Source organism: Melanaphis sacchari, unplaced genomic scaffold (assembly GCF_002803265.2).
Source record: "Melanaphis sacchari strain LSU unplaced genomic scaffold, SCAv2.0 Contig65_pilon_pilon, whole genome shotgun sequence".
NCBI classification, from domain to species: domain Eukaryota; kingdom Metazoa; phylum Arthropoda; class Insecta; order Hemiptera; family Aphididae; genus Melanaphis; species Melanaphis sacchari.
In genome coordinates this window covers 164,303-183,446 of record NW_020271469.1, presented here as the reverse complement: position 1 = coordinate 183,446, position 19,144 = coordinate 164,303, and the positions used below count along the sequence as shown (strand labels likewise).

The 19,144-nt window shown below is 27.0% G+C and overlaps 1 protein-coding gene across 1 annotated transcript in view; it reads left to right on the top strand.

Annotated features, from left to right (window-relative positions):
• The first annotated feature begins 10,291 nt into the window (after window positions 1–10,291).
• The window catches only part of LOC112600638 (extensin-like), a 10,533-nt gene continuing 1,680 nt past the window's right edge, over window positions 10,292–19,144 (top strand). The window contains exons 1-3 of the mRNA XM_025347923.1: window positions 10,292–11,006; window positions 12,660–12,738; window positions 18,387–19,144. The exon at window positions 18,387–19,144 is cut by the window's right edge and continues 1,680 nt beyond it. Of these exons, the coding sequence (XP_025203708.1) occupies window positions 12,660–12,738; window positions 18,387–19,144 (837 nt within the window). The 5' untranslated portion in view covers window positions 10,292–11,006. The remainder of the gene's footprint in view (window positions 11,007–12,659; window positions 12,739–18,386) is intronic.

Genomic DNA, 19,144 nt, shown 5'->3' with positions numbered 1-19,144 from the left:
ATATAGATGGATAGATTTAAACATGATCAGTTGTATATATATTAGTTCATGTATATAAAATATCGAAAATGGATAATAATTAAAAACAGAATTTCGATAATGTGTATAATCTTTAGCTCCGTGGCTGCAACATATATTTTATTTAGGTATAATAATACTTAGGTATACTAAGTTCACCTATAGGCCGTACGCCGTTGAATAACAACGAAAACCATTAAACGTGGCACATGTGTATAGGTTTTCGCCAGTTTCTTTTCTATTTTTATTTTTTATCTTGAAAACCTTTCATTGTTCTTGTTTTCGTATATTACTCGCCTTCGTGTTTTTATTTGCTATTGCCGATTTACCAAAACCGGGTTCAAAAGCGTATAATAAGACACGGTTTTAAACGACCTATTCCTTGGGGAAATATCATGATCGTGGCTTTTGTGTGCAGTAAACCCGTCGATGGTAATTTACAGTAAGCTGTAAAAAAAAAACACCCTTCTGTACAGAATATTACTATATAAAATCATAAAAAACGATTCAATACGTCTAAAGAAATAAACTATATCTCGTTGATAGTAAATATAGTATAAGCCATAAATTATATTTGATAAGTTATTAAATAAAATAATCATGTTTCTATCAATTATCATAACATTTAAGGTACTAACATATTTATTTTTTATTTTTATCGAACTTTTTATTAACATAGGGTCTGTATATTTATATTCCTATTTTCGGCTAATTATATACACTATCTATATAAGTGTATTCACTACTCTGAAAATATTATGGATTTTTTTTTTTTAAATTGCTTTTCAAAGAATAATACTTTAAAATAATACATATACGTCAATCTACCTTTAAAAAAAATAAATAAATCTAAAGAAAATTACATAATTTAGATTTTAATGTTAGTTTAGAAGAACTTAAAATAATTCTCACAAAAATTTAAGTACACGCCATTTATACGATTTACTAACCATTGTTAAGTATTGCGTTTTAGTATTTTAATTACGCTATGAGGTTTAAAACTAAAGATTTAGTACAATGTAAAATAATATTTTGTAATAATAAAATGTAAGAACAATTAAAATGTTTTTAAAATACTGAATTCTAAAATAAATGAATAGAAATTATTGCATTATACAAAACAAATTTAGATGTTTTTTCAAGTTGCAACATACTCGTAAATTCACTAGTAAAAAAATATAAGTACAGTATAACTAGAATTGTAAACATCTTATACATACTCACCATACTGTTAAAGTCATTTTTCAAATGTATTACATTGTGTTATGTTATTTTGGGAAAAAACACAACTTCTATCATAATAAATTTAATTTCAACTCCTAATTGGCTCGTTTTTCAATTATTCTACATTACATAATAATGAGGAATGCCTTTTTGTTTTTGCTGTCTGATCTTTCAAATTAGTAATTAAGTATTATTAACACATTCGTTTGTTATAAATTATACATTAAATGTCTTTCCACCTAAAATAAATAAATAAATAAACGAATTATTATCTGAAAATTAGTTATCATATTTATTATAATATTCTGATACAAACTAAAAAAACACGTGATAATTAAAAAAATAAAGAGCAATAGCACTTGGGTTATCTGGGTTAAAAGAATGACTGCAATGTATGTGAATAAAATGTGTAACTTGGATGAATACCTATACATGCTGTTGCTAATTAAACATGATGATGAATAATTTGCTTACAGAAATAAAAATTATAATAATGCAAAACTAGCATTGCACACACATTTTTCTTCATATTAAGTAACATTATTATACATTTTTTTTATCCCGTTCACAAATTTTAATAAACCATAAAATAATTTTAAAAAAATGTTTCTTACCCTTGAAAATTAAATTAAATTTAAAGTCTTCGTAGAAAATTAAAGGTAGCAGATAACAATGTTATTAATGAGGACTACCATAATATACTATATCATAGTATAGTATTTTTTCACATAAACTTATAAAACTGTTTTCATAAAATAACTGTCTAATTGAATTATGATAATATTAAAAGTTTATTACTTATATAATACATATTATAACTTCAACCACTTAAAAGCTAATAAATTTTTATTTGTTATTATTTATAATAACGCTGAAAGGAAATGATAATAGAAAAAGGTTAAAAAGTAAACGGTTGATTATACGACAGCTCAGTTAATTTGAACACAATTATATACAAGTACAAAAATAGAACGTTTTTGTAATTAATCCTATATTGTTATATGAAACTATTCATAATTTTTAGTGTAGTATATCCGTTTAGATGTAAAAGTTTCGAGTTATATAAATAATTTCTTGTGTACGTAAGTAAGACAATATACTACAAACTTATCCATGTTAATCATAAAAGTTAATAGACATAAGTAACCACGTTTCACGTAATTTTCGATTTACCTAATTTTTTCTTACCTACATTTGTAATAATTTGCAAATAATAATGAAATAAACAATTAAATAATTTATAACTCAAATACAATATCAAAATATAATGTGAAATTTTCAAACGCCCATGACATGATAGATACAATTAACTAGATAAATACAGCTTTATGTTTGATAAATAGCTGTATTTAAAACTAGGATTTTACTTGACACCTACCATACACAGTAAAAGAAATTACTAAATATTTTTGATTTTGGCTTCTTAAAACACCAACTAGATCCAATTAGTTACCAAAATTCATCCTCAAATATGAAAGTTAAAGGATTTTTACTGTTCTAAGTAATAATTACTCACACATACACACACATACACACACACACACTCACACACACACTCACACAACTCATAACATCATTCTAAAACCCCTATAGGTACAATAGGTACATTTATCAGAGTCTAAAATATGTAGATACATCAACTATTTATTCAAATACAAAAAAGTAGACAAGTTGGAATTAATCTGATGTACGATAGCTGGTGTCAAGTAGGTCACTGTAAATTTGAATTAAATGATATATTATCAATGAATACGTAGGAAATTTCTGAGTGGAAAAAGTTTATATATCAAGTTCTTTTTATTGACATTTATAATAACTAAAAAAAATTCAATTGATTACAAATAACACTAAAAAAGTAGAAATATTTTGAAAATTGTATCATTTGTGGAAATTTATCATATAGATATTCCGTAAAAATTTCAAGTATCTTCTCAGATATTTGTATTCACTTTTGAGTTACAACAAGAACATAATCGGATTTGCATAAAAATTCTCGTTTCCTTTAATTTTTTATTTGTTTTCTATAATTATTTTTAAAATACTGGGAGTTAATTAATCTTGACCTCTTAAAGTATAAACTAAATCTAATTTTATCTCCAAAACCATCTTCAAAGTTAAATTTTAAAGATTTTTTGACTACTTATAGTTTATAAATACAAAAAAAAAAACAACATAATTATAAAATCAATACATTCATCGTCATACTCAGAATTTTAATTAAAAAAAGAAAATCTTCAGTTCTTAAAAAAAAATTTTCGTACTATCTTATACATGTTGATATAGTATATTACATATTTTGACAATTTATACAATTTATATTGTTTTTACTTTTTAGTATCTACATTAATAAACATTATTCCAATAAAAATAAAATTAATCTATTGTCATAATAAATTATTCATTATGCACAATTTATAATTTAGTCATGATGGAACTGTACATAAAAATATAACCTCTCTAAATTTCTCTAAATTTAACTAAAAAATAAATAACCAATAATTTTTTTTTTTTTAATTAAATATTTAAGACGTTTAAAAAAGTTTTATATATTTTTATTCGTTTTCGATTTTGGAAGTTTTGCGATAAATCTGATCAAAAAAGTTTAATTTGAATGTAAATATTATGAAGTTACTTCTTTTTAACAATTATATTGATATTTGACAGAACATAGGTGTAAATGAAAAATAAGTATGAGATAATTCTAAATAGGTACCAGGAAGAATGTTTTCAATTGTACATATACATCACACATATTCATAGGTATCGAATTTCACATTTTTTTTTCTCTCTTCATATATAACATTTATTATTCATCTCGCACATCATTATGCAGGACATTTTTTAACATATCGAAAAAAAAATAAACGATATTGTGTAAAGGATTCTCATGACAGTCCGCCGCGGCTGGGTAATAATAATAAATGTTTCTGTTTTATTTATATTTATCATCATAACACTTATTGTAATGCATACAATCGAATGGTATCCGATTCGTTTCATACATCATTGTATACGTTTTATATAAAAGAAAAGTCGCAAACATAACGTACCGCACTGACCGTATGTGGTCTACGCGTGTACATATATGTATATCATTTATATATCTGTACGCACCTATTTGTTACATCACGAATAGTAATATTGCACATTAGTACATACATATCATCGAATACTCGAGTGTTGATTGTAATACCGTTCGTGAAAAACGTGAAATTAATTGCTCGATACTCGTCGGCGTACACAAATTTAATAATATATCGCACGACCATAACCGGCGTACCGGAGAAAAAATATCTGTTATACGTCAAATAACATCACGCGGTTTCCCGCTGCAATGATGCACAAATATAGACGCTATGGCATTGTGCATAAAATGTATAGATACATATTAATATATTATATCGTCACAGTTGACTGCGTGTGTGTTGGGGGGACGCTTTTCCTTCGTGGCGGCACATGCGTCTCAATGTGTAGGTACACCCGTCGCAGTCGTCTTCGAGTGAAAATCAGTCTACGACAATCAAATTGTTAATAATAAAATTATAACATCATAATTATATTATTTCGATACAGATGCAGTTTATAATATTATATATATATATAATATTTACATATTGTACGCACGTATTGTACATCAATAAGGGCATCGGGGCAAATCGCAGTGGTGCAAAGAGTGTTTAACAATGTAATGCACTTCACATTTTAATGCAAATTGCAAACCCTCCGAATCCCGTGATTATCTTGAATAATAATTAAGCATCTTGGACACGTACTACAATAGGTCGAGATAAACTATATTCTAATACCGTTTTTACAGGTCCAAGACCGGAGTATAATCATGCACAGTTGACTATGGTTACTAATTAAGGTAAATACTATTGAGTTTGAAGCTTATTTCACTAAAATCGTTTGAAATATGCAATTAAAATTAATAAACTATTAACAAATGCTCTAAAACAGAGATATTTGAAAATGAACACTAAAATTACTAGAAATATATTTTTATTTTTTTTTTTTGTGATTTAGAGATAACGAAAATATGCAAGTCAAATGTTGTAGTAATTTCACGATTTCATAAAATAAATTCATCTTCTTTAGAGTATTCTACAAGCACCACAAAAAAAAGATAAATTAGTGCAAGTATGCCAAATTATATTAATAATATGTAAAATATATTATATAGTATGTAGATTTAACGTAAATTTGAAAAATAATTTTTGCTATAAAATACAGCAGCTAATCCACTCGAGAGAAAAATTCGTTTTATTTTTATGTTAAGTCGGATAATATTATAATATCAATACATGGAATGATTCGATGAAATTCGACCCTTCACGGTTTTTATTAAAATATAAAACAATCAGCTCCTAACTTCGTTTTAGAAAATAAAATCACCAATCGTGGCATGTAACATATCTACGGAAAAAGGTGTGAAATGTGAACTAGAAATTGACCCATTTTTCGCTCGTAACAAACTGAACAAGACTAGTAAAGTTTGTTTTACAATGATTTTTATTTGGTTTTTTTTCGATTGAAACTTTTTGGATTTGTATAAAAAAACTCAACTCAAACAGTTTTGTGTATCTATAAAATAGATTGGATATCGAATACATATACTTTAAAAAGGTCATTTTTATAACAGACAGATGTTCAGGGTATCAAATATGTAGTTTAGTTTTCAAATAATAAATTGTAAATGGTACAAAAAAAAAAAACAAATACAGTAAAAAAAAAAAAAATACAAACAATTCTGAAGTTTTAATCTATTATACGATTGTGTAAACCTTAAGTTATAGCTCTGAAATTAAAGTTTTTTAATCTATAGTAATGAGGGATTATTCTGAATTTTAATTTAAGAGATTAACTTATTTATGGTAGTAGCACACACGATAAATTAAAACGTCATTACTCATTAGATATTTTAGTAGTAATAGACGTACGAGTAGGACAATTTATGAATTCCAATCAGCGGATAGGTATCTATAGTTCAGGCATATTATCCATGTCTTATATTAGATCAATATAATACCTAGAAAATTTTTATTGATAAAAGCGTGTGAAGTGGTGAGTTTTACGCATAATTTTAATGATGTCTGATAATAAAAAATGTTGTCATCACTTTTACACAATTATAATTTAGGTATACACTATTATTTTTTTATCGTCGCAAAAAAAAAGTTGATTTGATTTTTAATTTAAGTAAATTTAAATCAATTTTTAATGAAGTTGTTCTATTTAGTTATCTGATTTAATTGCAAATTATTAACTTATTTAACCATTACAATAACATTAATTAGGAGAACTATATTGGTATATTGTGCCCATGTACCTATAGAGTATAAGTATATATTTTATAGCATACAACCTCTTTATATTTCCGAAATATATATTTTTATTTTAAGAACGACAATATTAATAATATTGTAATATTTTATGACTTGAGTTATACCAATTGTAAAATTTTTTCTTGAAAATGCTTAAAATAAACATAAAAATTTGTAATTTGGATGATAATCAATAAACTTGTTGTAAAATTGTAATTCATCAATAAGTTGCATTTAACAGATTTTAATCAATCATTAGGTTCTAAGTTAGTAGAGTATTTGTAGTTTGGTCTTGTATATGTTATCGAGATTCGCCAACTCTAGATAATGCTTTTCTGTTTCTATTTACATTTTAAACCGCTATCACCGGAAGTAAAAAATTTGCCAATATTGTATAATAGATTAATAGGTGATATATTCAGCAGCGTGTAAGCTGCGGTCGCGCGTCGTTAAATTACATTTCATCGTCTACGTGAACGAAACAAAATCAAGGCGCACAATAAAATAATATAATATATAAGACGGAAATAGCATTGAAGACGAGGAACTCGACAAAACCACCATGGCGGAAACGGTATCCATTCAAACGACGGAAGATTAAAAATGAATTTTTCATCATAGCCCGTCTCAAATTTAGTACTACGTATGTTATAGTATACTATATATAGTATATTTTAATATTACTATATGGTTTACGGTTTGGGTAGAACACACCGAGTCAATGGGTAATTTGATGGTCAAGCGATGTCCCGCGTGCAGTGGTTGTGTATAAAGTGTTGTGTAATCGCGTCGTACACTAATAGATTAATTATTTGTCTTCCAACGGCAGCAACGAGTGCAGAACGGACTACGGTGATAATGCGCACGCAGTGAATAACGGTTTGCGTCCCAAAATGGAAAATTAAATGCGCAAAATATGTGTTGTACGACATACAGTGAATGCTTTAAACCTTTTCACTTATTATTTCGGCGTGTGGGCGAACCAAAGAGAACAGCCGGAAATACTTTAAAAAAAAATAAATAAATAAATAAAAACTCATTATCTAAGCTATTCTCAGACATATCTATTATCCTTAAGACGGATAAAAATGTTGCGCTATATATCATATACTCGTAGGTATAACGATGCATTTCGTTTTACGCAAAATGACTATTTTTTTTTATTTTTTATTTTTTATTCATAATTGCAAACACTGTACGCCACATATATATATATGACTCAATAGAAAATATTTAATTTTACAATATTTGTTCACGAAGAATTTCGAGTACCTATACAAATTACTGTACGCTCAATGTATCTATATATCCTGTTTATAGGTGGACACAATAATTACAATTATTCATAATTCACCTAGCAAAAAAATTGTATACATTATTCGATTGATAAATAAAGTATTACAAAGAGGGGAAGTTCATCATATAACCAGGCGTGCATAACTAATGGAAGTAGAGAGGCGCCCACCGGCCGTCGCGTATTTCTCTTTAGTTTTGAAAGTATATATATTTATTACTTAGATGCCTACCTATCTAATTTGTCTATTTTAGAAAAAAAAAATACAAAATAATAAGACTCATTTTAAAATTTAGCGATTATAATTTTTAGAATCGCTAAATTTTTAGAAAACGGAATAGTTTTCTTAATAAAATACAAGGATAATATTATTATTATTACTAATATTATCGCTTTATTAACCAATAACTCTAAACACGTATGATCCATTATTTGCTTTACTTTTATTATCACTTCAGCACCAAATAATGTATAATTTAATAAGATATGTATTATTTATATAACTTAAAAAGTGTTTAACATATTTTATATTTTAGTTTGTGATTTTATTAGATGAAAAATGTTATGAATTTTGTTTGTTTTTATATTAAAAATGTGTTTTTTCGGAGGAAGGAGTAGAAACTATATTTTTTGTAAAGAGATTCGAAAAAAAAGTAAAAATTAATTTTATATACTTTTGTAAATACTAAATAATATAAATAACTAGGTAAAAGTAATACTCGTCTAAGATAAATTAACGTTTAAGTCTTTTGGCATCAATGCAAAAAAATATAGAAAAATATTTGGTATTTTTCTTTTAAAAATATATAACTCTTTTGTAAAATAAAAATAAAAAAATACATAAGCAATAAACATTTTTGTTTGTTACCCTATAATACACATAATATATTAACATTATTAAATAAAAGATAATAAAAAATATATATATATTTCCATAACTAAGCTTTCTTTTTCTTTTTTTAAATTATTGAATAATTTATTCATTTTATTATTTTGTTTAATATTTTCTTGGATATTTTTGAATTTAACTACCTTTTCACAAGATTTTACAGATTTCTGGGAAGGTACTGCAGATATTAACAGCAAATACTCATCATTACTGTTTCTGTTTAAGGTAAATATTGTTAGGTAGTAATTATTATAAGTATCAAGTTAAACTTGGTTTTTAGATTAGAACGTAGTAGGAGAAATATGATGGCGATCGATGAAAAACAATAATAGTTTTATTATATTCATATGAAAATTTGCACTGAAATATTTAGGATAACGGCGTGTACTATAAATCATAATACTATTATAATTTATATCGTTTTACCAAATCCAATTAACAAAAGTTCTATAGTTTAATGGACCAATATTAGTACCATAACATTATATTGTACTGTTTTTAATATACTTACCTAATATAGTATAAGTACATATTATGACACGAAGTCCAAAAGCATCATATCTAGTGGCAACACAGTCGGTACACGTTATTATAATTAAAATGCATAACTATAAAGATGACATTTTGAGAGTACTAAATAGCAGTATAACGTTCACAAAACGACGGAGGCTTATTGCCTTAAACCGTTCCTACATTTGTTAATTAAAATCTAAAAATACCACTCTAACTACAGTAATAGAAGTATCAAGTAACTATAATAATGTAGATACCAGGAGATTAACCCTTTTATAGACTTTCCTATAAATTAATTAATTTTACTTCTAATTTTAATTAACAAATTATATTATGTACAATTTATTATTACGGTACCTACGTTGTTATATTCTATTCATGTTTAGATACAAATGTACAATAATAGATACTTGTTTGATATAACATATACCATATGTACAATGTACAGTCAATTCTGTTTGATTAAATTATGTTGGTACTGCATTCGCACAAAACTTGAACTTGTGAATCGTATCTGGTCCTTGGTATGTTTTTCTGAAGACAAAGTATGACACAAAAAGGTCTTTTTACAAGTGAACAAATTCATAGTTTATTTATTTATTTTATACAACACGGGTAAGCATTATCTTATAACGAATAATAATAATACAATTTTTGTAATTTTAACAGGAACAAATTTTTTTATAATAATATGTTATGATATTTAAAGTTATTTGAATTAGGTAGGTAAAGATAAAAAAATACGTCCTAGGTAGTAGGTATTTTTTCCGGATGCTGCTAAATAATTTTTGATGACCAGAAACTAATAACAGCTTACAAAATCTGTAAGTACATAGCTAAAGGTATTGGCATTGACTTTATGCATATAATAAAACTAATAGTATCAATTAAAAATGAACAACTATACTTAGCCCACTGGAAAAACAAAAAAGTAGTACAGAAAAAAATTAATATTTTTAATACTAACACTTTATGATAAATTGAAATTAATGATCATAAAATGTTTTAATATATCACCGTCTTCATATCTCTATCTTTATTTAAGATGATATAATTTTTTTTTTTTGATTTTCTTAATATTATCTAGTAACTGAATCTACCCAAAATTACTCCACTCTCCACCATCCAATACTAAGAGGTCAGAATGTTCTGTAATTGTATGAAAAGCATAATACATTACATAGTGATAACAAATCAGACGAATTATATCAAGTACCTGTATTTCTTCAGCAATATAATATATATATATATATATATACATGATCTCAAGCTGTATCACGTAACTCAGTTACTATCTTATTACTAGTCTCAGCGTTTTTCCAGACAAGGTCACCACCGATACCGCCACCGCCGTCACCAGCGTAATCACTTTCTTCTCCCTCTCGTCCCTCGCAAAATCTTTCTATAAAATACGAATTTCCTACCGTCACCCGTCCAATATCTATTTGTAGTCACCATGTCGGGATCGAAAATCGCCGGATTCTCTCTGCCGTCCAAAAGCGTTTGATTGTGTTTCGTTATATTTTCCTTCATTTTCATTCTTGTTTGCGTCGCGTTCACCGTTTACCCAGTGTCGTAACGATAAAAACATAATTAAAGCAGGTACTATACGTACCGTTACTCAGTATTTTAATGAATGTCTGAGTTTTGTTCAATTTTCGTTTCTACGAAGTTACAAAAGACTTAATGTGAACCAAGGATAACCTAAAATATTCTTGATAATAATTTGGATTAGACGTTTAAAGTAAGTATACAACTATTGAGTTCAGACTTACATAACTATATTTTATACTTAAACAACAAAATTGAAATATATTCATTATTACTTATCAATTTTACATCTATGTGTAAAAGTAGTTAAGTATTATTTAGATATGTGATTTATAAGACTTTTGAGAGATGTTTAAAATATGAGTTATTATTACTTTATAGCCAAAAATAATTTACTCGTATTCAAGTGACAATACTATTGTCATACATTTATTTTTGTACATTGTTCAGTATTTTCAAAAAATATTATAGCTAATGAAAAATGTAAATGTAGTGTATTAAAATATAGATAAATTCCTACGTCAATTAGTTATTTAAAAATATATTTTTGATTTATCATTTTATTTGATATACTATTAAACTAAAATATAATTATGAGTTAAAAGTATATTTTCAAATTGGAAAAAATGTATTTATCGATATAACTCATGAACAATATTCATATAATATCTTTAATTCAAATATCTTTTAATTATTAAAAAATTTAAAAATTAGCTTAAAGAGAAAGGTGAAAATGAATTATAATAATATGCATAAAGAGCAGAATAATCAATTATTTTCAACATACTCTTATTTAATTTAATAAATAAAAAAATTACTTCAACGTTTTTATATTATCTCACTTACATTTATGATATAAAGTGATTTATTTACATTTATAGCGCCTTTATATTATAATATTCCATAAGTTGATAGGTTATAACTTAAAATTCAATTAAAGTAGGACATTAATTAACCAATTATTTTGCTATTACATCAGAAGACTTTTGTTATTTTATAAGTAGTAAAGGCATTGTACTTATATAGACATAGCAGCAAGAATAGTTATATACAATCAGCTCATATTACTCATGCGTAATTACCTATTATTTTGTTAATTTACTATGTATAGTAATACTGTTATTTGACCTGTGAAATATAGCCAAAAAATATTTATCACAACAAATTTTTAATTCAACTCGAAACTAATATATAAATTAAATATTTGACAACATAATTGTATTGCTAAATATTTTTATTACAATTCTCGTAGATTATTGTATCAACTCACAGCAAGACGTTCGGAAATGGATAATCTATGGGTTATATCATAATTATTTCTGTATACGGTCCAATAAATAATTTAAATCAGTATCGTTGTAGGTTTTTTTAGTAAATCCAATTTTTATATAATAAAAAAGGAGGTTAAATTTAAGCGCTTTCATTGTCAGTAACCCACGTTCACATTTAATGGAATATCAGCCTTCCTAGTAAGATTGTGTTTAAATTAAAATTAAAATTAAACACGATGTTTATTATTATTATATTAAAATAAAATGAATGACAAAACTTATTGTTTTAATAAATATTATTCTGTTTAGTACCGAAATATAGAATGAAAGGTACTTATTATTCTCATTACTATCATGTTTAGATAAACAATCGATAATTATTAAATTGTTATTTTACATAATAGAAAAGTGCGTAAATATTTTTCAAAATGTTAGTAAATATTAAAAATATGTTAATATAAAAAGAAAAAAATGCTGAATGATTTAAGCGTATTAAATAATTTAAGTGTAGATTTTGGAAACTAGACAGGACAAATATTCATTTCAGCTAAATCTAATTTTATTTTATTTTTTAGATGAGGGCGTATTTGTTGGCAACGGCATGTGCAATTTTCTTGAACTTGGCTTCAGCTGTTTTACCGAATAAACGTGATAGTAAGTGTTATATACAAAAACCATTTAAAAAACTATTTAACTATAAAATTTCTCATCCTTTCAAAACAAAATACGACTCCCTTTTTAAGAATTTATCTACTTAAATTTTATACTAAATAACTTGTTCTAAAAAAAATAAATTACATCAAATTTATTAATAATCACTTTAAAATTTAAAGTTTTAAATTGTATTTTTTAGTTTAATTAATATAAGCATTTCTTTAGTATGTATTATTATCATATAAAATTATGTGTTTTCTTTTTTTTCATATACACTAAGACAATTATAAAATAAAATGTTAATTCTGTCATTGTTGTTGATAGATTAGGTAATAATTAAAACTGAATTAAAATTTTCATAAATATAATTAATATTTAATATTAATGATTATATTCGTTTAAAAAACATGTACCAGAATATTATTACTTTATAATTATATTTAACATTATTCCACTAATGGTACTATACAATTATATGTCAAAAATATGTAGCCTATATTAAATTATGATTTATAACTATCTTAATATTATGTAAATTTTAGCAGAATTTCGATTAATAACTAAATTAGGTAATTATAATTTTGATTAACACAAAATAGCGTAAATCCAACTGTGTATAAAACAATAACCGAAGGCTTGCTTACTTTGCAGCGAAAATAAATTTTGAACATTATTATATCATATTATACCATTTATAACGAATATTATTACAAACATTCGATGGTGAAAATACAAATCATCTCCTATTATTTTCTCTATATACCTCGTGATTAATGACAAAGTGTATAAGCTTGTTCTAATAAAATGCATAATAATAATAAATAACACGCATATCACGATGTGTTACTACCATAATATTATACGTCACAGAATTGGAAAGTCACAGTAGACTGAGAAATTTACACTTTTAATTGGTTTTTGAAAACTTAGCTACATGTAATCCTTAGTTTTTGTTTTAACTTAAAAATAATACTTTTACCATTTCAAAAATTAAAATTAATTTCATGAAAATTTCAAAAGTACGATTTCAACTTAATACCACGTAATACCGCGTAGCTTAATGAAAACCACAATACATTAGTTCATATTCATTGAAAGTTATTATTTTAAATTATTTATTTCAACTGAATTTTTGTGAAAAACTCACTTTTGTATTTGTATTCGATCAAATAAAATCAATTTGAGACTATGTTTAATTAAACATAGTATTGGTTAAATTATGTGTCAGTATACTCTTAATGTTTAAATTCGTATGAATTTGTTATTTTATACGAAATCTAAGTACCTAAATATCCGTTATAAATCTAAAAAATTAAAAACAGTGGAAGATAACGTTAAAAGGATATTATAACGAGTCATTCGCTGAACGACTGTGTTGTAATGTTGAATTTAAACCGTGACTTATTCACATTTTTTTACCATGTTCAATATTGAAATCAGATTAAAAACAATTTTAAATATCTACTGGATTCAAAAACGATTTTTGACATTTGAAACTGTGGCCGACGAATTTTCTGGAACGGATCATAATATGTTTTTTGGCAGATGTTACCGAAAAGCTATTAATTTTCAACTGCAGCACGCCGATAAGACGAGTATGCGCTGCAGACTTTCCAATTCTGAGGACGTACTTTGTCGCAATGCGTGAGACGTGGAAATGCATACTATAATAACATCTGATGATGATAATAATAATAATAATAATACCTATGTAATCTTCGCCTTCGTGGCGGACAAATGACAACGTGACAATAAAGTATATAATGTACCTACATACGATGTAACCCATTTATTACCCATATTTAATGCACAATAGACGTCACGACGACTGCGACAACAGCCCGTGCGTTTTCACGTACTTATATACATAAATATTAGATGTTATGCATAATATACATAGATATATTATATATCTCCTACCTATGGTACATATGTATCATATATACATAATACATATATAACTACGCGTATTACATTTAAGTGTAAATCGAGTGCAAGTGTACATTATGCGGTGTGAGAATGGTACGATTTGACACGGGACGGATCGGTATGGCGGCGTCACTTCCTACATTCGTTTAGTGTGTGAACCGGGTAAACACGACAATAATGCACGGAATTCGCGGCGGCAACGGTGACGGTGGCACGAAGCCGACCCGTCAGTTAATGATAATAATTGGTCTTATGAAACAATAATCAAATGCATCGGAGACCGGAAAGGCGCAGCCGCCGCCGCCACCAAAAAATTCAATTACCGGAAACTGACCACCGTCGCGCGCGATACCCGAAGAGACGCGCCGTCGTCTGGACCGACGTCTACGCGGGTCACACGCTGCCGATCCGCGAGTCACGGTCCGTCGCCCGAGAGAAGTACTATTTTATAGTATAGTGATAATATAACATTCTATGTAACGTCCCGACGCGGTCGGAAGGCAAATATTACGACTGATTATAATAATGTAAATAATTATAATATTTAATACGCGTACACATTTTTCAGTAGAGAGTCGAAGCTCGATAAATTACACCGGCATAATACATATTATTTAAACCGCTAAATACCGGAAATTCTCGATCACTAAAATGTTGTTTGCTATTCGAAAGGTTCAGTTTGTTGTTTTTCTTCGAAAAAAAACTGCAATTGTAGGTATTCGCAAAAGGAGGTTTCACTATACACATTATATTATGGTTGTAACAGGCGATATACGATTAATTGTATTATTTCAGTTCCCATTCATTATTATAGAATACGACAAAGTTATCTACGATAAATTAAATTATCCGTTAAGCCGATTGAATCGCTTGGAAGTCAAATAATGTATTCATGACACACATATTATTATAATAATGAAATTATCTAAAATTTCAACTAGGGTTGTCGAAATATGAATAAAATTAATAGCTTATTACTTTATTAAATAATTAACAATTTATTAAATTATTCTAAAAATTATTTCAAAATTACAATTTTAAATATTTGAATTTTTTAGCAGTGAAAGTTTGGTCGATAACTATAAAATTTAAACATTTTTACCTATTTATTATAAGTCATACCACTCAGTATATAAATAATTTAATATGATACTCAATGGTAATACTAACTTTATAACGATATCTTACTAAATGTTATTGTATTAAATTAATAAAGTCATTAGAGAAGTGTTGTAGACTTCAAATCTTTATATAATATTTAGGTAATACAAAATTATTGTAAACCTTTGTCGTTTATCTCAATCACAAAAATACCACGATTGCTTACAAAAAATGTGTCGTATTACAACTAGTTAAAATATTACTTGCCTTTTGAGTTCGTACCATAGACTATTATTTTTATAATTTTATGTTTATTATTATGGCATATCTGTGATGACGTATGGATGTAGAAATTATTGGCGTTTCGAATGACTCGTGATGTTTTATACAAAAATTTCTTTGTTATATTGGGCAGTTTATTTTCGATTTTTCATTTTTTCCACCCTCGAATCGACGTCAGCACGTTTCGCATTTTGTCGATTATCCAATAGTAATACTTTTGTCATACCTAAAATAAATATTAAATACTATATTATAAAATACCTAGACTTCTATAATGATCAACGATGCACAATCTTCCAACGAAGGATCAGTTTCAAGCGATATAATGTTATCTATTACAATTTAGTCACTTAACAAACTTGAGATTATGAATTATCTTCAATATGATATAGTTTTCATATTTTTAGATTTTTATTCATTCACGTCAATATAATTATTGTCAAAATACTAAAAGTCATCATCTACCTGCAAAAATAAATTATTCCTAACATATATTTTCGTATTTCAAGTAACATTCTTTTATTTATAACAATACTGTATTGATCGGTTGATTTACTTGCTATGTTGTTCTGGTATAACTTTATAAGACAACCATTAGTTATATAAACTTGATAGATTTAGCTCATTTTATATCAAGTTATATTATTTCCCTGGTAAACTGTATGGAAAACTCAAATTAGTTTTAGTGAACGAAATTTATTGACAACAGTTCAAAGCTAAAGTCCAGTAGAAATTCATTGCTTTCACCATTTACTCATAAAATTGAAAAGCTTAAAATATATCCTATATGCTATACTATTCGATATTTTATTCCGTCATCATGCACTAGTCAAAGTGCTCCACTTACTACTCAAAAAACCTAACTAGTAACTATACTATAAACATTTTTTACTATTCATTTTCACGTCTATTTCTTATATTTTTTTTCATCTTCTACGCTGCTGTTATTCACCACCAGTTTCTTCTAGATTAATGGTTTCCGTATTATGCCCGTGCGTGCGTCTATATATTCATTAAAATAATGTTTTTTTTCTCTTCCACGTGAATAGATATGCTCTGTGCACGTTCAAGTAATAAAACATAATATATATGTATATATATATATACATACATATTACATATCTATTATACTTATAAGTATAATTTCATTCAATGGCCATTTCAAAAAAAAAAAAACATATTATAGTGTTTGCAGTGAAATACATGAAGATCTCTAGTGTTAAAAAAAAATCAATATCACAAACATACTTTAATATAAATGGTACAAGTACAAAATAACAAAATATAATGTATAATGCGAGTTACGTATAAGATCCCCTACATAGGCTTTGAATAATTAAATGTCGTTACGTGAGAATAACACTACCTACTTGCCAGTAATCGTTAATTTCTCAGTTGTGTTCCACCGTATCTGGAATAATTCAAGAGTATTTGATAGTGGAGAAGGGGATTATGGTAACTTCACGGTATCTACCAAGGAAAACAAAAGTGCAAACACCGTGAGACGACCTACACAAAATAAACGTATTACAATTTATATTACTATTTTTTACTATTTTCTTTGAGTTTCGTAATCGCGCAGTATTGACGTATTAACGTAAAAGTCTAATTTTAAATTAGATAAATTTTATCAATCGAGCTTAGTTCATACCAACATTATACAACAATGGATATGTTAAATTTCAATTTATGCTTAACACCTACAACAGCAATTGACTCAGTTAAAAATGAATTCATGAATAATTATTCATAAAATCTATATGATAATCATTAGTCCAATTTTTTGATTAATGTTTGTTATAATTTAAAACGTGTTTAACTATTTAATATTTTTAAATCATACTTGACTTAGTTATGAGAAGTTTCTTCCTTCAACAGTCCTTATACGATGTAAAACATATTCCACTTATATTGAAACTTAATTATTAAAAGTGTAATCAGACGTAAAATTAATAGTAAAAATATATTGCTATAAAATTATTTTAGACATTTTAAGTATAATAATTGTTTTTTTTTATTGAAAGCTATAATAAAATATTATACAATGTAATTAAACAAGCACCTTAAACACTTTTTATACCATACATTTTAATTTACAAATAAAACTGAATTTATTTTTAAGTTATGTTTAATGTGCGTTACGTAATTATAATTTATGCATCACTTAAGTATTGTTTTAATATTTAAAACCAATAGAAAATCAGTGATTTTAATAAGCCCAGTACTTTTGAAACAACATAATAATTAATACTTTGGATGATTTTTTTTATAAAAATGAAAAATGTTATACATAAATCACATGTAACTAATTAGAAATACTTTTATATGTATTTCAGCGTCATCGTATTCTCAGTTGCTACAAACTCCTTTTCAAAGTCAATCGACTAGTACAGCTAGAAACGGGCAATCTTTTGATTTTGATAATTTTAATACACAAGAAATTCAAGGTGATTCTTCTCAAGCACAGTTGCAATCATTGCAAAACTATGGACAGTCTCAACAGACATATACCTCTTCACAACCTCAACCACAGCAAAGCTATAGTGCTCAAATACAAAAGATTATACAAGGTTATAGTGCTTCACAACAACCACAACAACAGTCACAACAACGGCCTCAACAAGGTTATTTACCACCACAGCCACAACCAAGCTACGGAACACCAACCCAAACACAGCCACAAGTACCACAACCACAACAACCAATACAACAAACTCTGCAGTCAAGTTATGGATCTCCGACACAACCACAGCCAAGCTATGGACCTCCTCAACAACAACAACCATCTCTACAGCCTCAGTCTAGTTATGGACCACCACAACAACAGCAGCCACAGCAGCGACCACAACAAAGTTACAACACACCACAATTTCAACCAAGTTATAGCACTTCTCTACAGCAACAACCAGTGTCACAACCTCAACCACAATCTAATTATGGACTTCCTCAACAACAACAACAGCCATCGCCTCAGCCTCAGCTAAATTATGGACCTCCTCAACAACAACAACCATCGCCTCAGCCTCAGCTAAATTATGGACCTCCTCAACAACAACAACCATCGCCTCAGCCACAGCCAAATTATGGACCACCG